Consider the following 26,458-nt stretch of genomic DNA (forward strand, 5'->3'; position numbering starts at 1 on the left):
TGGGTCAAGTCCAGTATTGTCTTCTCCGTGCCTTTTTAGTCCATAATGGTCGACTAAGAGATGTGACATGCTCCGGTGCCTTGCTCGCCATCTAGTCTATATAACCACATCTGTAGAAGCTAGCTACTGCGAGATAACGCGCCCAATATCGAAATGTTCTGGAAAAATATGAAGAATGAACCGCCTCAGGTTCTCAACTGGACTCTGTGGCTTGCGGTGATCGTTTTTGGAAGTCTGGGGTCCGTCCGAGGCCTGGATGAAGGCCTGATTTCCGGAATCACGTCTCAAGCATCATTTGAAAGCCAGTTCAAGCTCAAAGACCCACTCAAAAGCAAGTCGCAACAGGATGATGAGCTTTCCAATATCACCGCCATGGTCCAAATTGGCTCTGTCGGAGGTGCCATGATTGCCATGCTCATACAGGACAAGATTGGCAGAATTCGATCTCTCCAAGAGATGCTCATTCTGTGGACGGTGGGAGTCATCATCGAAGTCACTTCATACTCCCAGGGCCAAATGCTTGCGGGAAGACTCATTGCCGGTCTCGGCATTGGCCAGTCTGTGGTCATTGGACCGACATACCTGGCCGAGGTGTCTCCAAAGAACGTCCGTGGACTGTGCACGTGCATCTTTTCGGGCTCCGTCTATCTCGGAGTCATGTTAGAGTACTTTGCCAACTACTCCACCTCCATGCACATGCCGGCTACTAGCAGAAACCAATGGGTGGTACCGGTATCCATTCAGTTCATCTTTGCGGGTCTGTTGTTCATTGGCTCGTTTTTTGTCCATGAGTCTCCCAGATGGCTAATGAAGATAGGCAAGGATGAAGAGGCTATCGAGACACTGTCAAAAATCAGAAACCTGCCAGCAGACGATCTCTACGTCCAGGGAGAGATCATGGATGTCAGAGAACAGATTGAACGTGAGAAACAGGCTCTCAGTGGAACAAACATCTTTTCTCTCATGAAAGAACTGGTATCTACAAAGGCCAACAGATATAGACTGTTTCTGGGAATCATGGTCCAGCTTCTCGGTCAATGGTCGGGGGCTAATGCTGTGACGGTCTACTCTCCAAAGTTCTTCTCCATGCTCGGAATTCCATCCAAAATAGACCAGATGATGTACACCGCAATTTTGGGAGTCATAAAACTCGTTTCCGCCCTCTCCTGTGCCTTGTTCCTTATTGATACCATTGGAAGACGACGATCCCTCTATACAGGCATCTGTCTTCAGTTTGTCTCCATGTTATACTTGGGTATCTACCTTGCGATTGTTCCAGCCAAAACAGGAGTGGAGAGAACCCCATCTCAGAGACATGCTGGAGCAGCAGCTATTGCGGCCATTTACCTGTCGGGTTGCGGATGGGCTCTGGGCTGGAATTCCATTCAGTATCTCATCAACGCCGAGATCTACACGGTTAGACATAGATCCCTGGCTTCTGGCATCATCATGACTTTCCACTTTGCCAACCAGTACGGAAATTCCAAGGCTCTTCCATACATGAGAGCTGGCATCACCGATCATGGTACCATGTTCTTTTTCGCCGGCGTCTTGCTTCTGGGTTTCGCTTGGTCTTGGTTCTTCCTTCCCGAGGTCTCTGGACGATCCCTGGAAAGTATCGATGAGATGTTCTCATTGCCGTGGTACGTTATTGGTCGACGCGGTCACAAGATGATTCCAGAAACCTCTGCCACTGTTCACTTGCGTCAGGAAGAAGACTCTGAGAGCAAGAAGGGCGGTGTTGTGATGGTGGAGTCGTGTTAGAGAGAGAGAGAGAGAGAGAGACGAGCGTAGTGTACCTGAAATAGCTTGAGTAGTTGATTAATAAACCGCTGTCGTTTAATGGAATGTCCATTGGAGAAGGAATGATTCCACCATGACCATGTCTGGTTGAACTGCTATAGTAAGTTAACTAAATTTTCAACAGTTAGTTGTAATTTGTTGGCCACTTTAGACATGCACTCTGACTAGAAAAAATCGACTACAATTCGAATGCGAAAAGTGTTAGTCAGAAGCAGGTTAAGTACAATACATATCATTTACCATTGTAGAGGAAACATGCCATTGGGGTAGTAGTCAGACACCAAACGACCTGTTTGGATGTGTCTTGACCGAACTGAATGACCCATGCTCAGAGGAAACGATTACATCAAATCTACCGTTGAAGGCTTGAGACATTGTTCAAGACGTCTGCTGCGACTCATATCGTGGAATATGAACAGGAAAACGACAACAAGAAGATCACAACCCTTGCCAGACTTACTGATCGTTCTTACGTTTCAAAGGGATCATAAGTAAGAGTAAAAACTTGGGTAAAGGCAATCAGTTCGGTTGAATGGACTACCACCCCCTAAGCAACCATCACATCACTTTTAGAACCTCTGATATCCTTTAGATGAGGAGGTGAGCCCCTTGCATCAACTATAGTGTGAAGAACTGCAATCAAATCGATCAAAAAAGATAACAGCACATATTCAACATGTCCAATCAATTTCATTCATGAATTAAACCCCTCCTTCACATCCACCAACCCACAGAGTCATTTGTTTTGTTTTGTTTTGTTTTGTTTTGTTTTTTTTCGTTTTTTTGTTTTTTGTATTTTGTATTTTTTGTATTTTGTATTTTTTAATTCAAAGGGAAACATCCTTGTAGAGAACTGAACGAAACAAGTCTGGAGCGCTTGTCGAATAACCACAATAAAACGGAAACCTCCTCGTATGACTGCTTACAATCAACAAATCAACTCCGTGATTAATCCAAGCTCCGCACTCCCCGCAAAACTTTCTCCTGAGCTCTCCCCCTCTTGGTGGTGCAGTCAGGCTGTACCTGTACCCCCATTTAATGGATGTACACTATCAAAGCAAATGAGACTTCTAAGACGCACTCCATGAAACAAATAATACCTCCACTTGTTCCATACTTATCACCCTCAGTCTTTGTATATCTCCTCTTATATCACGAACACAAACGCAAATGTACACATCCTGTATGAATAGATTATCAATTACTGTATGATCCGGCGGGGCTCACGCCATTCAGCCGATTACTATTGCTGTCGCAAAGCCGAGCAATGCTATAAATAAATGCTTTTCCGCGGCCACCAGATGTCCGGTGCCTCGTACACTGCTGATACTCAAATCGAATACCGCAGTCAATGCCTTCCTGGTCATGGAGACCAGTTCTGGCAAAACGCCAAAGGCGGGATATCTCAAAGTCCTGCGCGCACATGTCCGTGGAGCGTCACTTCCATCACACGGCTGGATCACGACTTGGTTCATTGTCGCAATTACATAAACATCATCCGAGTCTGTCGCTTCTCGACAACCTGACTGGCCCCAACATGCTTGTCACACAACGGCACTCCGTCAACCGTGTAGTACTCGTCGTGACAAAGCGAGTCGCCACAAGTGGCACACACAAGACACGAGGTGTGATATCTCAGCAACAATCCAGCGTCACCACTAGTTGTCTCCAGACACTCACCCTCAATGCCCTGACCACATCCCGAACAAATGGAGTTGTTGGTGTGGTGGTAGCACTGTTGGCAGTATGGCCAGTCGTCATGAATGTAGAACTCGAGTCCCTCAGTGCTGGGGAAGTCGTCGTCGCATCCGTGGCACTTGAAGCATTCTCTGTGCCATCGCCCAGAAAGCGAATCCTTGGCAGAAACGGCTTTGCCCACAATCATTTGGTTGCAGCCTCGGCAGGGCGTCTTTCGCTTCTTTTTCTTGCCGCCATTCTCAGAGGAAGACGTTTTGCTCTCGAATGTGAACGACGTGTCGGTCGAGTCAGGCTGGTACTCCTGCACAGGCATCAGCGACATGGAGGACGAATGACACGAGTCCATGGGCGTGGTAGCGCTAGTGTTGATGCTCATGTTAGACAGCGACGAGTCTATGGAGTCCTTGGAAGACCGAGAAGACGAGCTGGCATGTGTCTGTGAATAGGTGTAGCCCTGGTCCGAGCTGGCGTGTGACATATGCACGTCGTTGGCACGTGACATGTCATTGTCACTCGACTCCACCCGTGCGAGCGGTGAATGGCTGTACTGGGGCTGCGACTCCAGCTGTCTGCTGGGAGGGTTGGGCATGACCGAGTTCCGGGTCACAGGGTCGTCCGAGTCTGAGTAGATGGACGAGCACGAAGACAGCGGTCGGTCGGGCAACGGGCTGTTGGGAGGCAGGTAACCGGGGATCTGGAGATGATGGGGGTGGTCCGATGACGGCTCGCCCGCTGAGCTGGGCGGCGTCGCGAGATTCGACACGCCAAATGTCTTGTCGGAGAACGACTTGGCACCTGGCATATTGCCGAAGCTCGTTTTGGGCTCTACGTTGAGGCCCTTGGTTTCGATACTGAGGCCTCTGGTGTGGCTGATTGTCGAATTGTCCAGCTTGAAGCCGTTGTTTTTGAGATAGTCCGAGGCGTTGCTGTTTGATCTGGGCGCCGTGTAACTTGCGCTGTCGTGGATGTCGATATCGGGGACGGGCTCCGAATGATCAACCTTGGGCTTGCCGGACGCCATGCTCTGTTTTCGTCTCAGCGACATGGGAGGTGCCACGGGCGCTGCTGGCGAGATTGGCGACTCGGGCTTAGTTGTGTCGATTCCCAATCCGACGAGATGCTGATGCTGTTGTTGGTGGTGGTGGTGGTGGGGGTGCTGCTGCTGCTGCTGCTGCTGGTTCCGTTTCTCCATCTCTGACAGACCCAGAATAGACACCTCGGACGAGTTCATATGCGAATAGGGTCCGTTTTTGTACGAGCGCTGGGATCGCTGGGATCGGCCGCTCTTGATGGAAGAGGCGTATCCAGCCCGTTGCTGGCCCTCCCGGTTCACCTCGAATCCAGCCCGCTCGTAGACGCTCTTGTACTGGACGCCGGGCACAAACTTAGGGAAGGCGTTGTCGAAGTTTGAGCGCGAAGAAGCCGACAAGGGCGACGTGAGAGAAGAGTGGATGGACGAGGCTGACGAGCCTCCATACTGAGAAGAGGCGTATCCGCGGGACTGGAAGTCTCGGAAGTCCGTGTTCACGTTGAGAGGTTTCATTGTGCGTCTTGTGTGTGTGATCAATGAGTGTGTGTCGGAGTTGTTTTTCGTCTGTTCGGACCTCTGTGTTTCCGTTCGTTGGTGGGTGAGTACTTGTACCGTAACTTGTCTGTCACTAGTGTGAGTCGTGTCTGAGTCGCGTGTCTGTGTCTGTGTCACTTGTTTGGGTCGTGTCTGTGTCACTTGTCTGTGTGCAGTCTGGTCGTGTCGAATCTCTGCCGTCTATCGAATCTCTGCCACGTCCTCAACCTATACCAACGCTCAAGATGTCAGGAGTACGTTGTTCCAGGTGTCTATGTTAGGTGTGTTTTTGAAGTGGGATTTTACAGTTAGGCTTTAGAGTTGCGACTGCAGATTTAGTTGCGTTTTACACTTTTTGCCTGGAATGTAACAAGCACTCGCTCGCGACTTTGACTTTGTCTAAACGCAAAGTGCTAGAAAACGAGAGAGGGGGTGAAAAGGAGTTAGGGGCGGTGATGGGGTTCAAACGGTTATATTGTACCAGGTCGAGTACCAGTGTTGTTGTTGTTGTTGTTGTGGTGGTGGTGGTGGTGGTGGGTAGGTCCTCGCCAGGAAAGCCTAGGTACAACACGTAACTACTTGCCTCTTCTCTCGACTGCCAAGGTCTCGTAGATGTAGGGGAATGGTAGGCAACATGGAGTACAGTGTCTTGGATATGATATGGCAGAAAGATGGGTGGTGTCTTGGTCTCTTCGGTTACCATCTGACGGTGCGTTTGAGGTGCAGTGAGTGTTTGAGAGTGTCGGTGGAGGGGTTCTTTCAGGATACATTTTCTGATCTTGCGTGTGTACAGTGATACAACTACGAGTGCAAGTGCAGTACACAGTATGTACAGTACAAGAATTCGAAACGTGGGTAAAAAAGAAAGAAAAACTGCTGTTTATTCATCGTCAGAGAACGTCCAAAACAATTGCACCGGAAACTAAATCCCCCAGTTTCAATCTCCACTCAATTGTACCCTTGTTGGTCAAACTATACTAAGGAACATACTGTAGGGAACACCTACCATGGGCGGAAATACAGCCCGACCATGGAGACGTTGAGAGGCTCAAAAAGACGTGGGAAACTTTTGAAACGGTTTCACCGGGCCCGCAAAGATCCTGTTTCAAACTCCACGTGACTCTTCCACACTCTCTACAAGTATAAACCAATTGACATATGCAGACCAGCCTCGCTTACGCCGTTTTTCCTGACACCCCCTAACTCTTGTAGGCGGTCCAGACTGGCCTAATCGAGCCCCATGTTAGTCCAGAAGACTGTTCCGTGCCATTCTTAGAGTCTTCGACAACCCCGCTGGTGGCATTTCGGGTTCTAGTACCCCTACGCGTACTTGTAGTCGCTCTTGCACGGCTGCTCCGGTTGTATCATATTCGGCAGCCATGTATCATGATGTGCGTGTGCGTCGGGTCAATCGTCCCAAGCGGGAGGAGATGAGCAGCAGAGGAGGATCAATGGGATGGTTTGGGTATTGTACAAGTAACGGGTGAGTGCAATGATCAAATCATGTCCAGGCGCTACTGGATATGTCCAGTTTTGCTGTCACTCTTACCACCGGCCGGTTAACCTAATAGGGCAAGATGATACACAGTAGGCCATGAAAACACCAGAGATATGGCGCTTAGTCTGATGAAATTGCACTACTTTTTGTGTGCTTGTACTGTATGTACTTGTACTTGGGCCATGGTTCATGTTTTATTCGCACTCCTAGAGAGATACAGTACGAGGGGACTTACGAGGGAGCTGAGGAGAGCTACAGGGAGATCTGAGAAGAGCTGAGAGCTGAGGAGCTGAGAGCTGAGGAGCTGAGGAGCTGAGGAGCTGAGGAGCTGAGGAGAGCTGAGGAGAGCTACGAGTACACGGTACAAGTAAAGCACGAGAAGAGCTGTAGAAGAACACAAGAGCACGAGAAGAACACGAGAAGAACACAAGAGCAGTACAAGTAGAGCACAAGAAGCGCACGAGAAGCTGTAGAAAAGCTGCAGAAAGCTGCACCACTTACTCTAGTCATACGTATTATATTCCAAGCAGGGAAAACTAAACACAGCACAAGTACCTACAGTACGTACCTACCTGTACATTGTCCTTGTACTCGTATCGTGTTCTTACACTTCTACATTTGTCTGGATACAGCAATCAAGTATGTGCGAGCAAAAAAGGGTTAGTGGAAACCAGTCCACAAATATTTTTTATCGTGGTAAAATGGCCAAGAGCGGGATGACGAAAGCCGGCAGAAAATTACGCTGATATATCCCATTTCCTTAGTAATCGAATATTCGTTTCTCCAACACCATTTCTTTTCACAACTCCTGTCCACCGTCTCCTCTCCTTGTTCAATTACCCCTTACTTCCTTTACTTGCCTTACTTGTACTGGCCCTCCCCTACTTGCTATTCCTCACTTATGGCACCGTTTTTCCCAAGGTCTAATTGCGCATTGCGTCAAGTCTGGCCGTTTGTTTTTTTGTTCTTTTTTTGCCCTTTTTTTGTTCTCTTTTTTTACCCTTTTTTTGTGCTCTTTTTTTTACCCTTTTTTTACCCTTTTTTACCCTTTTTTTGTCCATTTAAAAACCTTCTTTTTCATTTTTTGCTTTTTAAAAACTCAAACGCGAACAAGTCGTGTCAAAGTGCAACCGTTGGCCTACAGAATTATCCACCCTTGCCGAAGTCGCGCAGGCATTTTTAGCGGCAACGTGTGTCAGCCGAAAATGGGTCGATTTGCGGACCTTGTTGATGTTCTTGGCTTGTTTTGGGGCCTATTCGCGCCCCAAAAAACGCTGTCACACGATCGCGACCCGCCTCAGCCGGCTCTCTATTTACTCCTGATCGACATAGATCCCCCCGGATCTTCGCAGATGGGTGGTGGCCTCATCACCATGTTCGGCAAACTGTAATCGCACGCGTTTTCCCCTGCATAGAAAGAACCAGCAACTGACTGGACATGCTGAGGACGATGGAGGAAGTGTGAATGGAAGTGTGGATGGAAGTGTGGATGGAAGTGTGGATGGAAGTGGGCGATGGAAGTGGGCGATGGAAGTGGGCGATGGACAAGTGGGCGATGATACAAGTACCAATTAGTCGATTTTTCGACTTGTTGCTCGTGGTTCGCTCATTCTGAGTGTGCTGTATTGTCTACTCGTATGTACTGTTCTCGTTCCTACAGTCAACACAGCTCAGTATCGTCACTACTATACCCCATCAAAACGCCGAAAACAGATGTCAACCTCCGCGTGCCGCAAACGATACCACCTCTCCGTGCCACCCGAGAGTTTGTACTGCCTCAGCGATCGTACCTGATCAGCATGACAGAGACGCAAGCAGCACATTCCTTTCCTAAACGAGAGTAAATAGAGAGATACGGGCAGTAGCTGAATGAGTAGATATTAGCAGATACTACTACAAGTAGTAGCAGTGTCGGCGGAGATTGGGGGAGTGCGACATGACGCCAATGACAAAACAGATAGCAAACAGCTGAGATTGAGGAGTAGGAGCTCGTCTGTTTTGGCACAGTTGATATTGGTGTAGTTGATATTGGTGTAGCTGATATTGGTGTAGTTGATATTGGTGTAGTTATTGATGTAGTTGACATTGCTGACATTGATGTAGTTGACATCAGATATTATTTGATATCATCAGATAACTACTTAGTCAAACACATTAATACTCGACTTTCTAGACAATACTTGCCTCTTGCGTCCCCATACTGCCTCTTGTACGGCCTCTTGCTCGTACTGCCTCCCGTTCGTTCGGCACAGAACAGACCACATGCTCACACGCTCACATCCCCAAATCACCGCCATCTATTTCCTCCCACGTGACCCCTCCGCATTCCAAAAGTACTGTACTGTACGGTACGGTACGTACTCTACTGCACCGCCCTGAGCGTCCTGGAGATCCGCTGCTTTAGGACTCTTTCTCTGGAATGTGGCCTAAAACAGGCGAGCCAAACAAAGTTGCGTGTAGTTTAATATCGTCCAACTACTGTACCAAGAAGCAGGAGCAGTGGATAGGACAAGTGGATGAAGGAGATGTTCAATTGGGGTGAAATTGTGTCAGTACAGTCCTTACTGCTCCAGCTTTTCCTCTGTGAAAAATCAGCCAGATGGGCGCTTTTTTTCCGCCACTTTGATCACTATCTTAGCTTTCGTCTATTCACTCAATACAAGCAGCACACATTCCTGACCATCTTTTTTCACACAGGAAAGACCCAGTCCGAGGGCTGTGTATAAGAGGCGAGTAACTTGAGCCGTATAGATGACATTGAGGTGGTATAAGTACTTGTACCAATATCGTATCGCCATTTGTCTCTGCTCAGATTTTTTTGTTTTACAGTATACTATCTCCATCCAGCATGTATAACTATTTACATTCAGTACCAGTAAAAGTTCTGTACTGAGCTCGCGGTTCATATCCCCTCCAAGTTGTACTCCAGCGTGGAACACTTAACGGCCCACTCGTTTTCTTGCACCGCCAAAATCCCGTCCGCGCATTCCAAAACAAGTTTTCCGTGGACCTCTGAATACCAACTCTAGAGTGTAGATATGTGGGCCAAAAGGTCAAAGAGATACGAGGCTGGCTGGGAGAAACAGGTTCTAAAAATAACGCGGGTTTACTGGCTTCGAGCACCGGTGGTATGTCAGATTACGTCAAAAAATGTCCCTGTCAAAGCTGTCATCGCTCACCTTCACTTGTCGGACGTAGGAGGCCGTCCTCGGGTCCAAGTAGGGTCCAAGTAGGGTCCAAGTAGGGGCGGAGACGAGCTGGGGAGTTCAATAGACGTTTTTGGGTCCTTATATTGGCCACTGAGGAGCCCACACCGCTCAAATAACCCCGATTGAGCAAGGGCAGAAGGTATTCAACTGTCAGGAACTAACTACTTGTAGTTGAGCACAGGTGATACAAGTGCAGAACAAACATTGGCAGTGCTGTGGGAATGTCTAGAAAGGAATGACTTGAAAGGAATGTACCAGCCGTATAACGTGACGGGATTGTATCATGTGACTCCTGCCGCCAGGATTTGATGTAACAAGATGACCCTACACTGTAGGTACTGTAGCCAATAGAACACCACCTGAACAATACTGTCAATGTTACCACCACCGCTTCAGTGATTGGCGCACCCCTCAAGTCAGACATGAAGGACTGTCAAATAGTGTCTAGCCCACCATAGTGTAGAATGTGGAAAGGCCGAACAATAGGGACAGAGCGGGTAGGTTGAGTCGAGGTGCTATCAGATGAGAGGTTTGCGCCGTAGAGTAGGTACACTACTCGCACTTGTCCACATTTCCTTCTACTTGCGGAGCCGTCAACCTGGGACGTGGGAGTTGGATGATGATATCCTACACACGGATGTACTGTAGTGGATGCGTGGAAAAGTAGTATTTTCGGCCACGAGGTGTATGATGAGATTGGAAAACTAGCGAGATTGGCAAACTAATGAGCTGCGTATCTTGAACCCGATTTGGCACTGGGCTTTGTAAAGTGCTTGATTTAAATACAAGTAAATACTTAAGGGTACTTTCTTCATCTCTGCACTGGTTAGTAGCCAATCGAACCAACATCTCCACCCTCAGTATCGCGTGAATAATGCCGAACGAATAATCACACACAGAAACCCCCCTCATTTGGTCTCCAGAGCAGATCCGGGTCTCAAACTAACACCTCAATTGTCTCCATAATCTCCAGAGATACCCCCAAATCATACCCATTCTTCTCCTCGTCTCAATTCCTCCCATATCCTTTCTTGTGCTACGCTCCGAACAAATGTCGCTATACACCACCAGTACAGTATATCACAGCAAGCTTATCCGAACCTAATAAAATGCAGCCTCGGATTTGATGTTCCCTTTGGAGGTCAAATTAGGGGCCCAGAAGAGATGGAAATTTGGCTAATGAACCAAAGGGAGATCTTAAGGACATTTATATATCTTTTTTTCAACCACAAAACCCCCACAAGCCCCCAAATAATCATACGTCAGCCCAAATCGAACTCTTCACCAACCCTAAATCCCACCTCCACCATGACACCACCTTCAAGCGTGATTCGCTGATTCTTCATCACCGAGCACAAAAATGATGTCAGCCCGAACAGCACGAGTTCTGATGCAATCGGGGCGATCTGCGCGTCTGGCGGCTCCCCTGCGTCCGCTGCACCGATCTCTGCACTCAAATCCCAAATACGAGTACACCAAGGCCTCGTTCACGGGCTTTCTCAAGTGGTCGGCTATTTTCGCCGGAGCCACGGCCTTTGCTTTCTACACAGTCGACAGCAGATCCGCAATCCACCAGTACATTGCGCTGCCCATTCTACGTCTGTGCACCGACGCCGAGACCTCCCACCGCCTGGGAATCGAAATTCTGGCCAACGGCATGTCTCCCAAGCAGCGTCAGGAGGATAACGAGATCGACCCCAACCACCTTCTCGAGGTGACCATTTTCGCCAACTCCAAGCGACCCCTCACCCTGCGAACCCCCATTGGAGTTGCTGCCGGTCTTGACAAGCACGGTCAGGCCATTGACGGGCTTTTTGGCCTGGGCTTCGCCTATGTGGAGGTTGGTTCTGTGACCCCTGAGCCCCAGGACGGAAACCCCAAGCCCCGATTCTTCCGACTCCCCAAGGATGATGCCGTCATCAACCGATACGGCTTCAACTCCGAGGGCCATTTTGCTGTCATGGGCCGTCTCAAGCAACGTCTTTTGCACGCTCTGGGCCACGAGCAGCCCCAGCACGAGGACACCAGACACTCTCTGGACAAAAACAAGGTGCTGGCTGTCAACCTTGGCAAGAACAAGACCGGTGACGAGGTGTCCGACTACACCCAGGGCGTCACCCGGTTTGCCAACCTGTCCGATGCTCTTGTCGTCAACGTGTCTTCCCCCAACACCCCCGGCCTGCGAGCTCTGCAGGGAGAGGAGAGACTGGCAAAGCTGCTGACCGCCGTGGTTGCCGAGCGAAACAAGGTCCAGTTCGCCAACACTTACACGCCCATTCTGGTGAAGATTGCTCCTGATCTGAGCGAGTCTGAGATTGTGTCGATTGCTGCTGCAGCCAAGCAGTCCAAGATTGACGGAATCATCGTTTCTAACACCACTATTCAGCGACCCGAGCATCTGCGATCACAGCCTTATCTTTCTGCCGAGACTGGAGGTCTTTCTGGCGCTCCTCTCAAGCCCATTGCTCTCAAGGCCATCAAAACTCTACGAAAGAACATTGGAGACGAGATCACCATTGTGGGCTGTGGAGGTATCAGTAACGGAAAGGACGCCATTGAGTTTGCTCGAGCCGGAGCAACCTTTGTGCAGGTGTACACCGCTCTCGCTTACCAGGGTCCCGGACTCCCCGTCCACATGAAGCAGGAGATTGTCAAGGAGCTGAACGGAAAGAAGTGGGTGGATATTATTGGCGCTGATGTTGATGTGAAGAAGGAGTAGGTCACCGAAGGACAGCATCCGGTAGATTCACGGTAACAGGTGTTCCTAAACATCATCGGGACACCGTCCAGTAGACGGACAACCATCCACTTAGGTCATGGCAGAATAGATTAACAGATATGAAATGATGAGTTGTGGATTGCAGTTAGGGAGGCATGGATAAGATGTTTGGGGGTGGTGGGGAAGTGTCCATGCTATCTATTATGGGTTGTAGATGCCGTATCAGGAGGTGAATACAAGTAGGTGGTCAATGACTCAATAAGAGACATCAATAAACCATGTAATTGCACCAACACGAACATTGAGCTGACCGATTAACTGGAACGCTCATCCAACTTGCAATCTGACAGACACCACAATCATGTGTTATGGTGCTCCATGCCTCTGAGATCAGAGGAGACATTGTGAGGACTAGAACTGAACCGAAAGAGCATTAATTTTGCAAATGAACTAGTTCTGACTTTTGGATGTTATTGAAGAGACCCCCAACTCCTTCATATCATTGTCTTAAACGTCGTCATCAGCCAGAAAAGGGGCTTCGCAGCAATTCAACCCTCGCAGGCTACAAGTAGCTCACCCTCCTGAATTACTCTGAATTGTTAGTATCATGGCAGCAATGAATTTAGTGACTGCTACTACGACACCCTTCGCCTCGGCAGCAGCAATGACACACCCATACATCATGTACAACCCGTCATCATTCATATATTAGTCTATAAAATGTGCTTTCATTCGATGGCACTATTGTATGTTAGGACACAGTTCTCGAACTGTGGTATGATTGACTGCACCTTTCGTTTTTTGAGAGTGATATTGTATCTCTGGTTTTTTAGAGGAATCTGCCATGACCATGTCCTGTTCAGCTCAGCGCAAGCTCAGCGCTTCATGCGCTACCCACTTGATGATTGTCGATAGATGTTTCAAGATGGTATGCCCTTTCGCTACTTGCTCTCTAGACGTCGTTCACAATGAACTCATCATCGTCCAACACGTCCAGCTCATCCAAGTTGGGATGCTGCTCGGCCTCAATCTCAGCAGCTCGCTGCAACGTTCGAGTGTAGACAATGTACGCAGTAATAGCTCCCGCAGAGACAGCGATACCAATGGACAGAAAGTCGACCAGCGTCGACGTCCAGTCCTTTTCTCCCTGGCCCAATCGAGCCAGTCTGTCTCCCACAAACACGTGGATCAGCAGCTTGGGAGAAGTGATAGCTGTAGCCAGAGCAAAGGCCTGGGGAGTGATTGAGGGAATTGAAGCCAAGGCCCCGTTGCTCAAGGAGTAGGGCAAAGGGCACAGCCGGATCATCCACAGCAGTGCAAACGAGTCCTTCTCCATTGTTTGTGTTAGAGCCGCAAATTTCGTGTTTGTCTGCGCCAGATGACGGGCATAGTTTGCAAATCGCCGAGACACAATCAGAAAAGAGGCCGTGGAGCCGATGATGGTGGCGGCAGCCAACAGAGGCCAGCCATTGGGGAATCCGTAGGCCATTCCGCAGAAGGTGGAGATCATGCTGTAGCCAATCAAGGGGGGGAACGAGATGATGCAGATGGCCAGAAACAGACCAACCCACGCAAATGGCGTGTCGTGTACCTTCTCGGCGAACCCCACGAGCCAGGCAATGAGAGTCTGGTGCCAAATCAGAAATCCCAGACCCATAAACCCCGCAAAACCCAGTCCTAGCCACACAGCAATGCGTTGTTTGGTGGTGAGGGCGTAGTACCGGTCGAGTGCCGCGTGGTACGTGCCATGCGCGTTTCGCAACGCGTCCGAAATCACAGGGTGCATTTTCTGTGAGCTGGTAAAACGGTGGTGATGATGACAAGTGTGATATTGGAGGGGACAGCGGAGTGCATATTATATGCAGGTGGCGGCTCGATGGAGAGCAGTGGATATCGTGCAAAAATAATGGAGAGATCGGGGAGATGATTTTTCGACTGCAAAGAGCTGAACGAGCCGAGTAAAATTGTGGGTTTACTTTTCTTGTGTTAGTTACATGAAGGGCGACAGACAGCATTATGACTAAAAAACAAGAGGTCATTGGGTGAACGTGAAATGTTTAATATAGGTACTGTACATACTGTAACCAATGTTGATGAGGGACAAAACCGATTAAAGAGAAATATTCAACTGACTTGGACCGTGAGAATCGAACCGGCACGACGAATGAAGTGACGACACTACTGTGCATATTACCAATGACGTCTGCGGACATTGCTACAAGTATTGTATAAACAAGACCATGTATGATTGAGGATACAGTTGATGGAACGACTTACGATCCACTTCTAGGGGCTCCATATTCCGATAATAGCACACCAGAAGGGTATATATTGTTCATTCATCTCAAAGATGTCCCAAATCAGTAGATACATCGTCTACAGAAAAGACATGTCGTGTACGACCAGAAGATAGCTCTCATTGCTGGATTGCACATGCATATCCAAGCTGTTCCAAGCCGTTGAAATACCCACCTGAACTGTTCTTTCAACTCTTTCAATTGTTTCAACTCTTGCCAAATCTTGTCAATTCTTGTCAATTGAACCTTCACATTGAGCTTTCACATAGGTTTTTTTGTTTTGTTTTTATATACTGTATATATATACTGTAATATGGATATATAATATATATATTTAATTTTTCTTTTCTTCCCACCACCTTAAACTCTTCTTACATTTAGTTGATCCATGTACCCACTTGACAACTACAAGTTCCCCCTTTCAACCAAGTTCCCCCTTTCAGCCAGCCCTAACCCCAAAATACTCGCCACTCTCGTGTATGCAAGTGGTGCAGATCCTGACATATACGTGGCATGATCGGAGGTGCATACTTTCGGAGCAATCTGCGTATACCAGAGCAATCGTGGTCGGCAATAAGACTACTGCCAACGTTTTCCGGCCACGTGATCGGAAATAGACTCGCGTTGTGTGGAACCTGATCGTACCTTTCCTCTCCGGGGAGTGTACCAAAGTATCGTACCGAGACGACCTCTTTTTAGAGTGACAACTTTAAAGTGGAGACCTAGAGCGAATTCCGAGGGGTTCATTTGGGTCTCGAAAGGGGGAAAATGGGCTGTTTATGGGCATTATTTTGGTACTGAGGACGAGGGGATTCTGCCAATGGTGTTAGTTTTCCAATTGCTCTTGTATTGGCCAAGTTGAAGACGTTCTTGTTGCCACTTCCACCCAAATGATCCCCAAACGAACTACTGCATGGCGTCCGGGTAACCGCCGAGGGAGGGTCTTTGTCTGTTAATTAGTACTTTTGAGAAATACACCGGAGTATTATTATGGTGGATTTCCGGGCTCCTCTGTGACCCGAGTGTTGCTGGACGTTCGATGTTCGATGCTCGGCACATGCCGGTTCGAACAGGAATTATAGCGTTCATCTGGAGTTGGACGCAAGCAAAAAAGCAAATGAGGGAGTTATGGGAGGGTTCCGAGAAGTGAAAAATCGGTCAATGGGTTAGTTTGAAGTCTCGTTTTGTTTGTGTTGGCGAGACAAGAAGAATGGTATAATTTTCGCACCAAAAAGAGACCATTTATCGTGGATTATGGGGGTGTGATGTGGGGGGAGGGGGGAGATGCCCCATCTCTGGCAACCCTATTTGACGATAGTTGCTGGAGGCTTGACAGGACTTGGTGACGAGGGGTGTTTGGGCGCTGGAAGCGTAATTTTCGTCTTGAATGGGCCGTCGAGACTTGGGGTTCGACCCCGACTAAATGGCGCACCGCTAGATTCTCTTTTGGCGACTTTCTCGGGATTCTAGTCACCCCCGCAATGTTCCAGCTTACGGTTTGAGACAGTATACGACTGGTTAGGCGAGTGTTGAAGTCGTAGCGTAGAGTGGGAGGCATGACGTCACGGGACAGCTGCGTGCACCACGCGAGCAGGTCAATTGACCTCATTTGAGTGGTGTGGCTTGGCGTTCTAGCGGTGGCGGCGTTGTCGAGCTCCCTCTACTTGTAGTGAGATTATGTCGACGAGCGGGGGGGGACTTCCATTGTGCTTGCCACTGCTAGTGCAGTACAACTGAAAGCTAAACCGCAATCAATCCCAAACTGCATGTCCGCCTTAACTCTGATATGTTATCAAGAGAGTGGTGTGGTGAGGTGAGGTGAGGTGACGTGGACAAGTTGATGGGGAGTTGGGGCATTGACAAAAGGGAAATTGCAGGGGGATTCCGCCGGCTATATATATCTTATGTCTGCTCAATTCCCAGACGGCTCCACACAAAACCAAGATACCACACCATCATGGTCACACCGGGTACATAACTCCCATCCATCTCATCCCACTTGCATGGCGACCGGAGAGAGAAAGCCCGGGGAGAGCACGTCGGCGCGGTCCCCAGGGCGACAACCAAAACAAAATCACCGAGTGACTCCGAAAGCCGCGTTCCAACACCCCCCCAAAATCCCCCCCTCAAACACGTCAGCCACCTGTCCCCCGAAAATTAACTTCACTGACATGGCGCAGCTATTAAGGCTAAAGTGAATGCATGGCTCATCTTTGTTTGCTGGTTGCTACTGTGACTGAGGTAAAAACCCTCGCTCCCAAGTCTATATATACCTGGGTGTGCTCCCTCGAACAGACCCGTCACAGTAAAACTACTACCTCCATACACAGCACCACCTCAATCATGTCTGGACCTTCCACCCTCGCCACGGGACTGCACCCTCTCCCCACAGAGACCCCAAAGTTCCCCACCAACATCATGGACCGATTCTCCCTCAAGGGTAAGGTTGCCTCCGTCACCGGCTCCTCGTCAGGTATCGGCTACTGCGTGGCCGAGGCCTACGCCCAGGCCGGTGCCGACGTGGCCATCTGGTACAACTCCCACCCCGCCGACGCAAAGGCTGAGCACCTCGCTAAGACCTACGGCGTCAAGGCCAAGGCCTACAAGTGCCCTGTCACCGACGCCGCCGCCGTGGAGTCCACCATCCAGCAGATCGAGAAGGACTTTGGCACCATTGACATCTTCGTCGCCAACGCTGGTGTCCCCTGGACCGCCGGCCCCATGATCGACGTGCCCGACAACAAGGAGTGGGACAAGGTCATCAACCTGGATCTCAACGGTGCCTACTACTGCGCCAAGTACGCCGGCCAGATCTTCAAGAAGAAGGGCAAGGGATCCTTCATCTTCACCGCCTCCATGTCCGGCCACATTGTCAACATCCCCCAGATGCAGGCCTGCTACAACGCCGCCAAGGCCGCTCTGCTGCACCTGTCTCGATCGCTGGCCGTCGAGTGGGCCGGCTTTGCCCGATGCAACACAGTCTCCCCTGGCTACATGGCCACCGAGATCTCCGACTTTGTCCCCAAGGAGACCAAGGAGAAGTGGTGGCAGCTCATTCCCATGGGCCGAGAGGGAGACCCCTCCGAGCTCTGCGGAGCCTACCTCTACCTTGCCTCTGATGCTGCCACCTACACCACTGGTGCCGACATTATCGTCGATGGTGGCTACTGCGCTCCTTAGAGGATGTATATAGATAATGATTGTTTATGATTAGACATTGATTGAGTGTAGTTGGACATTAGCAGTCAGATAGGCAACGAAGATCATCCAAGTCTGAATACATACCCATACAAATCATACAAGTAAATGATGGAATTACTCATATAAGTATGTACTTACTTGTACCGAATTGCCAATGAATGTCAATCAGAACGCAGTATGTACAAGTACTCGCACAATATCATAAGGCACTCGAATGTTCAAGAAGTCATCATTTTGGTGATTCGGGGAAATACTTGACACCTTTGTTGATGCAACTTGACTCCATAAGTAGGAAACCCATAGTATATCTTTTTGTCGCTTTATATTCACCTGTTCCCTTCTTTCTATGGACTATAAGTTAATTTAGTTGACCTTGTCAAGTAATACCTCAACAAACTGTAAAGAAATAGGAGATTATTGCTTTTGGTTTTTGAGAAGAGATCTGGATAGCACCACACAAATAATGCGTCAAAATCAGTTCAAAATCCAACCCACAGAACAACCAACACTCCCCGAACCGCTCATAACCTGTATAGGATGCTGCTCCACTCACACCTCTTGTCCAGCCCTAACCTGCGATCTAGGTTGGGGAAATTTTGTATGCAGGAAAAATATATGCAAGATTTGGGATTTTATTTGTGTTCATCAACCACGTCGATTTACACAGCTATCATGGTCCGAGAACGATCTGGAACGGTGGCGTACACGCCCAAAAAGCAGCAGAAGCCTCTGGTGGACGACGCCCACTTGTCCTCTGCTGAGGAGGACGATTTCAAGACCCCAGAGAGTGCAAAGAGCAAGAAGCCTGAAGCGTCACAACAGGAGCCGGCGGTGTCAGAAACGCCAGTCAAGGGCAAGGCCAAGAAGATCACCTTTGACGAGGACGGAATGAGTGCCGAGCCCATCGTTGAGAAGAAAAAGGTGGTTGTGGAGGAGTCTGAAGACGACAGTGACGATGCCCCCGAGGAGGAAACACTGGAGGATGGACAAGAAAAGACCCTGGCCAAGCAAAAGGAACAGCAGCGGCTGGCAGCATTAGAGAAGGCGGAAGAGAAGAAGAAGCGGCGGGAGGCCAACGAGGTGCTGGCTAAACAGGCCAAGGCCAAGAAGGACAAGCTGGAGGAGCTCAGAAGACAGGCTCGAGATGATGAGGAGGAGGACGAGGAAGAAGAAGAGGATGAAGACGACGATAAGGATCAAGAACAGCTGCCTCTGGAGGTTCTAGAGGCACTTGAGCGATCCAAGAACATGCCTGTGGAGGAGCCCAAGAAGCCCAAGAAGCGGGTGTTTGAGGAGGTTGAGGAGGAGATCAAGAAGGGTCCTGTTTCCGTGCGGGTACTCAAAAAGAACAAGTCTAAGCTGCCCCCTAAGGCCGAGGGCGCTACTACAGTCGGACGAATGGCTTTTTTGAACAGACCTTCGATCGACCGACGACAGGTCAAGAGATGATGGTGAGGATGATGCACTTCACATAGATAATGGATGGTAATTATAGACAGTTAGCAGAAGATGATATGAGCAAATGCGATTGGATCGAGACTCAATGGGAGTGATGAGACTGTGTACTGTGCTAAACACCGAGACGTCAACCATTGTGTGGAACAGTGACTCCGTGACGGCCGTTCTGATACACGGGTCTTTCCTCTACCAAATCATCCATAAGTAGGAGCTACTTATCCGTAGACCACAGGTGATTGGCAGTACAGTACCTGTACAACAAACAATACCGTCCACCAGTACTTCAACATTCCGAGTACAGTATGTACCGATACATTTATGTACCAACGAATGGGAGAAGGAGCCCGTATCGAGGAGTATTCATAAGTATTCATATTCATAAGTACAAGGATTCACCATACGCTACAACGCCTATCAGATCTGCCACTGGACTAGAGAACGTTCGTTCGTTTCCTGCTTGCTTCATAAGTATACATTTGTCTATTGACCAGAATTCAATCTGTGTGTGTTTTGTTAGTCAGTATGACTGCTGTCACAGCCATACAGAGGGTATGGGGATGAGTCACTAACTCGGGTGGATTGATTTGGCACCAGAGCTGTATCGACAGTATTGCAACGCACAAATGCCTGAACTGAATAATAAAAGCACGAGCTCAAGTACGGTAGTCCGCTGCTGGACACGCAGTGGTGCGGTGAAGAGGCTGCGATGAAAAGTTCAACACAAACCACTCGCTGGCTTGTGGTTGACTCTCGTCGCTTTGATCCTTACTCCACATCCGGCAGGAACAAGGTCAGCAACGGGATCAACATTCCAATGACCGAAAAGCCCAGGTCGGCCGGGGTAAACTTTTCACTGGCCTTTGCCTGGCTCCCATGATCCTCGCCGGTCAGTTCCTGCATCACGTGAACAGCCACGTACAGGAATGTGCCGCCACTGAACAACAGTAGCACAGCAGTCCACCAGTGTATGGAGCCCGAGCCTGTCGATCCCCCCGAGGAGTCTCCCGCAATCACCTTGATCAAGGCCCAAGTGAGAATCGAGCCCACGGGCGTCGAAGCGGCGAAAGCTCCCAGATGCAGTTTGACCTGACCATTGGTAAGACCACATCGCAGCAGAACAGCAGACAGACCAAAAGCAGCAGGCGCCTTGTGGATCATGATGGCCACAAAGATGATGAGCTCCAGCTTGGAGTTGCCGGCAGACACGGACGAGCCCACAGCCACTCCATCGGCCAGAGCATGGATCACCAGTCCTGTAGTTGTAGCCCGAGCAGAAGCCTGTCCGGCACTGTTGGCAGTCGACTGAGAAGTCGAGTTTGCCGTACTGGCTCGCGAGTCATCCACAATGGTCTCTGCGTCCCCGGTGTCTACTTCTCCCAGCTCCACGTCCACCCGCTGGAAGTTTCCTATTCCCTTCCAAATCTGGCTGATCAAGGGAATGTTGTCGATCAGATACATGATGAGAAAGCCGAGAAGCAACGAAATGCCGACTGCCGGAGCTCCGCTGCCGCTATCCTCGCCTGTCTCGTTGTAGAGAGTCTCAACTCCCTCGGGAATGATCACAATCAGCGATGTGCCCAGCAAAATGCCCATTCCGAGAGCCGATATCGCTCTGATTTTGGCCGGAGAAAGCGGTAAAATGACCGGCAGAAGCCCTGCGACAAACGCCGCCACTCCCATAATGAGTGACAGCAGCAGAATGGTGGCGAAACCGTTCATACTGAGACTGTTGGAGGTGTGGTGGAGAGTGTACAACGAACAGGTTATAGACACGTTAGCGAGAATAAGAGAGTTTAATAATTATGGGGGGATGTTTTTTTTTGGACTAGGCTGCAAAAGACACTAGAGGGGGGAATTCGAAGCTGGAAAAACAGAATCTGGGTATTTTGGCCCTGAATAAATTGATTAACATAGTAAAAACCCGGAAAAACTCCGGAAAAACCGGTCCAATTGACCCCCTTTGACAGTGCCCATAATGCTGCTCGCCTATTTTAGCTTATGGCAGAACTACTCCAGTTCAGACAATAAACCTTGTTGAAGACGCGTGCACCAAAAAGTCGACACTTTGAAAGGGTTGGATACAAGTCCCTCCAAGATCCAAGCACGTGACAATCACCACCTTGGACATACATCACATGATTGGTGGTCAGAGCTCCCTGTTGGTCACGTGACCCCCGTTTAACCTCCGCTCCGCGCAGATATAGCTGCTTCTCAACACACGATACTGTACAAAGAACTGTACCAGTACATGATGTACATATTGTACTGACTGCCAACAGCAACACGTGCTCCAAGACAAGGACTAACTGGTGGTTTTACTAATGCAGTCACGTGATGATTTGCACTACTAACGACAGTTCCATTGAGGGAGGAGAGACATCTTCATTCCGTTTCTCTTGTATTCTGCTCACGTCTTACCTGGAAACTGTCCGTAATTACTCGCACGCTAATTACTGTAACCACTATGTGAAGGCTTCTCCACATGTGGAGATTACTGTACACTAGTGAGACTTGTCTAAGCGATACAGAAACCAGTACAAAACGTGGTCCGGTGATCTTTTGGTGAATACAGACATGTCTCGAAATCGACATTATATCACTCCGACGTTCATATATACAAGCTCACTGAAAGTTCGAGGCACCTCAGTAGTTCCGGCTTGGAACGGGGGAGCACGGAGATACTGCCTAAGGGTCAGAAGGTGAGCAGCTAAAAAGATGTACGTTTCTACAGACAAACAAGCCCAAAAAAACCGAGCAAACATAATTTCAGATTGGTCAAACGTCTTCTGCGGTAGTTGATGACCATGTCCTTTTCCCCAAAGCTCATTGGCTGTCCGTGGCGATACAGTGGACAGTCCTAATAAACTGTAGGATGTATCATCGGGTACTGTACTGTAGAGTACTTGTAGCTTCAAGTACTCGAATAGTTCAGTATCTTAGTTGTATCGACGTCTCTAACACCTATCCTACAATACCGTCAAGTATTCCAATGTGCAAATGTGTCTTAATATATAATGCTCTAGTGCTCCTTCTCGTATCTGGTGCCGCCTGTGTTAGTACTGGATTGGGGATGCATGAGTGGGGGAAACTAAGATGCTGGAGATGTGGAGTAGATGTCAAGCAAACAATTAGACGGTTGGGCAGAAATGTAGATAATCAACCTGGTTGACGTTAGAATAGCTTGAACGAGCAATGTGGAGGTGGAAATGAGCAGACAAGGGCAAGTCGAAAAAAGAAACGTGTCAGCAGCTAGGACATCGCATCTAACAAACAATGATTTACTAACCCACTTTGGCTATTCCAATACTTCACTGCCCGTTGCTCTACGTAACATTTCCATCGTGCTTGGGTGTATTGTTTCCTGCAGTGTCCATTCTGAAAATGGAGTTGGCTGCTGACGTTGCTGTTACCTGTTACTGGTGTTATCATGATAAGGTATCACTGCTGACGTTGCTGTTGCTGTCGCTCATTCTGCTGTTATCCATGTTGCTGCCATGTTGCTGCCATTCATGTTGCTGTCGCTCATTCTGCTGCCATGTTGCTGCCATTCATGTTGCTGCCTTTCATGTTTCTGCCATGTTGCTGCCATTCATGTTTCTGCCGTTCATTCTGTTGCCGAATCTACTCTTACTCTCAAACAACCACCCACATAGCTTCTAGAGCCATATGACCACTTGTTTCATCAAGTCCAGTTCGTGTTTCTCATCATGTCAAGACTTCCTTCTGAGACGACCAGTTTACTCACAGTATTGGCAAGCATGAGAGCCGGGGGCGTCCACATTAATAAAAATCTTGGGGTGACCCTGGGCACCAGGGCCATTGTGGTTAGCTCCGTCGCAAACAGCGGTGTTGCCATGGACAAACCGGACGGGCTGCTGGGCAATGAGCTCGATACCGGCGTAGGGCATGGGCTGCTTGCTGAGATCCTTCTGCTCGAATCGGACCATGTTGTTCTTGTAGATCTCCGTCTTGGAGGCCTGAGCAGGAGCCCAGGTGGAGTCTCGGTTGGGAGCCTGCTTAGTGTACTCCTCGGGGATCTCGATGGTGTTGCCGTTGTAGGAGATGATGGACTTGGACACCTGGGTGGAGACCGAGAAGGCCCGCTTGGAAACAAATCGGCTGAGCATGGTCGTTTTGTGTGTGACTGTCGTTTTGAGCGTGCTAGGCTTACTCTGCCGTGATATCTTTGGTGTGCATCCAAAAGTCCATTTCCAACGAGTTGATTGGCTGGTGGTGGGTTTAGAGTTTGCTTTGGGAGGATTGGACTGGCAGATGCTTAAGTAACCTTGTGATTTAGTTGACCAAACTTGACAAGGTCAAGTGTAGCTAGTATTATGTTATTATGAAAAAATATAAGTAGTCTGAGAAACGGAAAAGAGTGAGAGAGGGGCGGGCGGGGTTCAGAAGCGACGCGGGCGGGGTTCATAAGCGACGTTGTGACAAAAATAAAGAGACAAGAAAGAGAAAACAATATACCCACTGCTTGATCCGTCTCAAGAGCTATCCAAAGATATATTGAACAGTAAATCTCAAAAAATCGACTGAATCTGTCCAAAAAACACTCTATTCCATACCGTCCACCAAATATGCCCTTCCTAAGTAAAATGCCCTTCCTAAGTAAAATGCCCTTCCAAACTAACATATAATTGTCCAATGAAGCTGATTTTTTTCCTAATCCGGTTGAAAAAGCTCCCCAGACGCCGTTTTTCACATTTTTTACACGTGACCCCAAAACTCGCAAAATTAAAGACTCCCCATTTCCTCTTCATACCCTAACCCGCGTCTTTAACCTGGAGCATCAACCTGACGAGATGGCGAGACACAGTACACTGTACTACTGTATGTACAGAACACTGGATTATGGACGACAAAAGTGATTATGAGGCTCTGACGAAACGAGGGCGGCTGGTTGTCACGTTGCAAACCTGGGACCATCTTGCCGCTCACGTGATCACATCGCAGTACAAGGACAGGGACTCTCAGCAGGTTGGGCCCTCTCCTCCTGGAGGAGCCTTTGCTAGAAAGCGGTACCAGCTCATGTGTCAGTTGGTTGGATATCCTACTACTCAGCAGTTTGATCAGCCGATCGAAAAAAGTGCTCAGGATGCCAGTGATGACGATGTTCCAGACAGCGAGGAGGATTTGGCCATGACGTGGGACTGACGGAGGGTGCGAAGAACAAAAATGGGCATGTCGGAAAGATGCCAAGATAAGAGATTGATTGGAGTTTGTCGTGTCGGCTTGGAACTATCTCGATTGGACCGGTTCGGGGTGGACAAACATTCTCTACGATATGAGATGGAGATGCAAACAGTTTAGTACATGCCAGTGCTCAGACGTGACCCGTGGCAGATTCTTCTAGAATCCCAAGCCAGAACTAGCAGTACAAGCACAGTACAGTACGAAAGAGTCTTGCAAGAACAAGTACTCGCTCGTACAAGTTCCACCACCAAAACATGTTGAAGTCTTGATTTAGATCGGACCAAAGTAATGAGCTACACCAAAAGTATTGAACCACTATTAGAACTCAATTGCTACCATAATTCACCCCGGACCACGTCCTATACTGAAAGGGCTCACTCGTCTCAACGCATCACTGAGACTACTCATTCGGGTCTGCAGACATCAAAAGCCAACCGACATCAAAAACCAACAGAGATATATCTCTGCATCTCTCCCCATCCTCCAGTCATATCTAGGTTCCGACTATTCCTTCCAAAAATGCTCCGAATCGAATTCTGACAAAACAAATCCATCAAATGAGACCACCTTTATAAAATACGTATCAATTATCCCCCCCAAATTGTTGTAGACCTCTCCTAGAGCATTCCCATTCACATTATGGCCATATGCCACCATTGAACTCTATTCCCCTTACCCACACCTCTATATCATCATCACCAGATCACTTGTTGCACAGCACAGCAACAAAACAACTCACAATCACCAGCCATGTCTGAAACTGAAAAAACCGCCGCGCAGATCGCCCGGGAGAAGCGACAGGCCCGAATCAAGCAAAAGGCTGCCGAGCGAATGGCCAAAATCACCGGCACGGTCCGTCCTGATGGCTTCGATGACGCAGACAAGGTCGTAGGAAAGGAAAACGAGCCAACAACTGGCAGCCCAAGCGCAGACACCGGCGTCTCTTCAGCAACTGGTGTCACACACTCAGTTGGCGTTGCAAACGCCCCAGCTACCTCCGTTGTCGACTCAGAAGACCCTCCGGACGTGGACATCTCCGTCGACTCCCACCACCATCTTCCCGCAGCTCGAAACCGAGAAGATCCATTTGGCTCGCTGGCAATGCAGTCTGCAGGACCCGATTCAGATGACCCCTTTGCCGCCATGCTTCAGCAAATGCTAGGTGCCCAGGGAGGACAGGGCATGGGTGGAATGCCTGGAATGGGCCAGGGTATGGGCGGACAGCCCGGAGAAGGCGAACCAGACCTCTCAAAGCTCATGTCTATGATGATGGGTGGAGAGGGAGCCCCCGGAGGTACAGGGGCCGAGGGTAACCCCTTTGCGGGAATGGGAGGATTAGGAAGCATGATGGGCGCTCAGGGTGTCCAGGGAGGACCTCAGATGGCTACACCTTCTTCGTCGCCAAAGAAGAACCTGTTCTGGACCATTACGCATGCTCTGACTGCCATTCTGATTGGCCTATACACAGTCGTCATGTTCGGACACAAGTGGACCCAGTTTGAGCCTTACTTTGAGTCTCTGCATTCTGTCAAGCCTCTCATTCTGTTCATTTCCGTGCAGTTGGTACTCCAAACCGCTCGTCTTGTGCAGGATAAGGGCCGTCTTCCTCCGGATTCCATGCTGTTACAGCTTGCGTCATTTGTGCCCCAACCCTACCGAGGCTACATTGAGAGCGGCTCGCGACTTTACAAGACCTTCAATCTGGCCAAGAGCGATTTCTTCATTGTTATCTTTGTGTACGGCTTGAGCACAGTTATTTAGATGGTTGTATATGTTGAATAGATGTTTGGAATGGACAACGAGAGGAGA

At 49.0% G+C, this 26,458-nt stretch overlaps 12 protein-coding genes across 12 annotated transcripts; 8 read left to right on the forward strand and 4 right to left on the reverse strand.

Annotated features, from left to right (window-relative positions):
* Positions 1 to 153: 153 nt before the first annotated feature.
* Positions 154 to 1,764, forward strand: YALI1_D23885g (uncharacterized protein; the record flags this gene model as incomplete). The annotated part of the gene is made up of 1 exon (XM_503006.3): positions 154 to 1,764. One exon carries the CDS (start codon positions 154 to 156, stop codon positions 1,762 to 1,764), a length of 1,611 nt encoding a protein of 536 aa, XP_503006.3.
* A 1,522-nt stretch (positions 1,765 to 3,286) lies between these two features.
* YALI1_D23934g (uncharacterized protein) lies at positions 3,287 to 5,044 on the reverse strand (the record flags this gene model as incomplete). The annotated part of the gene is made up of 1 exon (XM_503007.3): positions 3,287 to 5,044. One exon carries the CDS (start codon positions 5,042 to 5,044, stop codon positions 3,287 to 3,289), a length of 1,758 nt encoding a protein of 585 aa, XP_503007.3.
* A 6,088-nt stretch (positions 5,045 to 11,132) lies between these two features.
* YALI1_D23995g (uncharacterized protein) lies at positions 11,133 to 12,491 on the forward strand (the record flags this gene model as incomplete). Its single annotated transcript, XM_503008.1, has 1 exon — positions 11,133 to 12,491. One exon carries the CDS (start codon positions 11,133 to 11,135, stop codon positions 12,489 to 12,491), a length of 1,359 nt encoding a protein of 452 aa, XP_503008.1.
* Positions 12,492 to 13,443: 952 nt separating this feature from the next.
* YALI1_D24026g (uncharacterized protein) lies at positions 13,444 to 14,277 on the reverse strand (the record flags this gene model as incomplete). The annotated part of the gene is made up of 1 exon (XM_503009.3): positions 13,444 to 14,277. One exon carries the CDS (start codon positions 14,275 to 14,277, stop codon positions 13,444 to 13,446), a length of 834 nt encoding a protein of 277 aa, XP_503009.1.
* Positions 14,278 to 15,301: 1,024 nt separating this feature from the next.
* Positions 15,302 to 15,650, forward strand: YALI1_D24037g (uncharacterized protein; the record flags this gene model as incomplete). The annotated part of the gene is made up of 2 exons (XM_068282776.1): positions 15,302 to 15,414; positions 15,461 to 15,650. 2 exons carry the CDS (start codon positions 15,302 to 15,304, stop codon positions 15,648 to 15,650), a joined length of 303 nt encoding a protein of 100 aa, XP_068138877.1.
* A 1,340-nt stretch (positions 15,651 to 16,990) lies between these two features.
* On the forward strand, positions 16,991 to 17,968 carry YALI1_D24054g (uncharacterized protein; the record flags this gene model as incomplete). Its single annotated transcript, XM_503010.3, has 1 exon — positions 16,991 to 17,968. The coding sequence occupies one exon, from the start codon at positions 16,991 to 16,993 to the stop codon at positions 17,966 to 17,968; it is 978 nt and encodes a 325-aa protein (XP_503010.3).
* Positions 17,969 to 18,526: 558 nt separating this feature from the next.
* On the forward strand, positions 18,527 to 19,438 carry YALI1_D24069g (uncharacterized protein; the record flags this gene model as incomplete). The annotated part of the gene is made up of 1 exon (XM_503011.3): positions 18,527 to 19,438. One exon carries the CDS (start codon positions 18,527 to 18,529, stop codon positions 19,436 to 19,438), a length of 912 nt encoding a protein of 303 aa, XP_503011.3.
* Positions 19,439 to 20,212: 774 nt separating this feature from the next.
* On the reverse strand, positions 20,213 to 21,166 carry YALI1_D24095g (uncharacterized protein; the record flags this gene model as incomplete). The annotated part of the gene is made up of 1 exon (XM_503012.3): positions 20,213 to 21,166. The coding sequence occupies one exon, from the start codon at positions 21,164 to 21,166 to the stop codon at positions 20,213 to 20,215; it is 954 nt and encodes a 317-aa protein (XP_503012.3).
* A 1,300-nt stretch (positions 21,167 to 22,466) lies between these two features.
* YALI1_D24109g (uncharacterized protein) lies at positions 22,467 to 23,574 on the reverse strand (the record flags this gene model as incomplete). The annotated part of the gene is made up of 2 exons (XM_503013.4): positions 22,467 to 22,495; positions 23,193 to 23,574. The coding sequence occupies 2 exons, from the start codon at positions 23,572 to 23,574 to the stop codon at positions 22,467 to 22,469; spliced, it is 411 nt and encodes a 136-aa protein (XP_503013.2).
* A 733-nt stretch (positions 23,575 to 24,307) lies between these two features.
* On the forward strand, positions 24,308 to 24,610 carry YALI1_D24127g (uncharacterized protein; the record flags this gene model as incomplete). Its single annotated transcript, XM_503014.4, has 1 exon — positions 24,308 to 24,610. The coding sequence occupies one exon, from the start codon at positions 24,308 to 24,310 to the stop codon at positions 24,608 to 24,610; it is 303 nt and encodes a 100-aa protein (XP_503014.2).
* A 21-nt stretch (positions 24,611 to 24,631) lies between these two features.
* Positions 24,632 to 24,923, forward strand: YALI1_D24130g (uncharacterized protein; the record flags this gene model as incomplete). Its single annotated transcript, XM_068282777.1, has 2 exons — positions 24,632 to 24,760; positions 24,810 to 24,923. 2 exons carry the CDS (start codon positions 24,632 to 24,634, stop codon positions 24,921 to 24,923), a joined length of 243 nt encoding a protein of 80 aa, XP_068138878.1.
* Positions 24,924 to 25,399: 476 nt separating this feature from the next.
* On the forward strand, positions 25,400 to 26,410 carry YALI1_D24138g (uncharacterized protein; the record flags this gene model as incomplete). The annotated part of the gene is made up of 1 exon (XM_503015.2): positions 25,400 to 26,410. The coding sequence occupies one exon, from the start codon at positions 25,400 to 25,402 to the stop codon at positions 26,408 to 26,410; it is 1,011 nt and encodes a 336-aa protein (XP_503015.2).
* Positions 26,411 to 26,458: the final 48 nt, after the last annotated feature.

Source organism: Yarrowia lipolytica, chromosome 1D, assembly GCF_001761485.1.
Source record: "Yarrowia lipolytica chromosome 1D, complete sequence".
NCBI lineage: Eukaryota > Fungi > Ascomycota > Dipodascomycetes > Dipodascales > Yarrowia > Yarrowia lipolytica.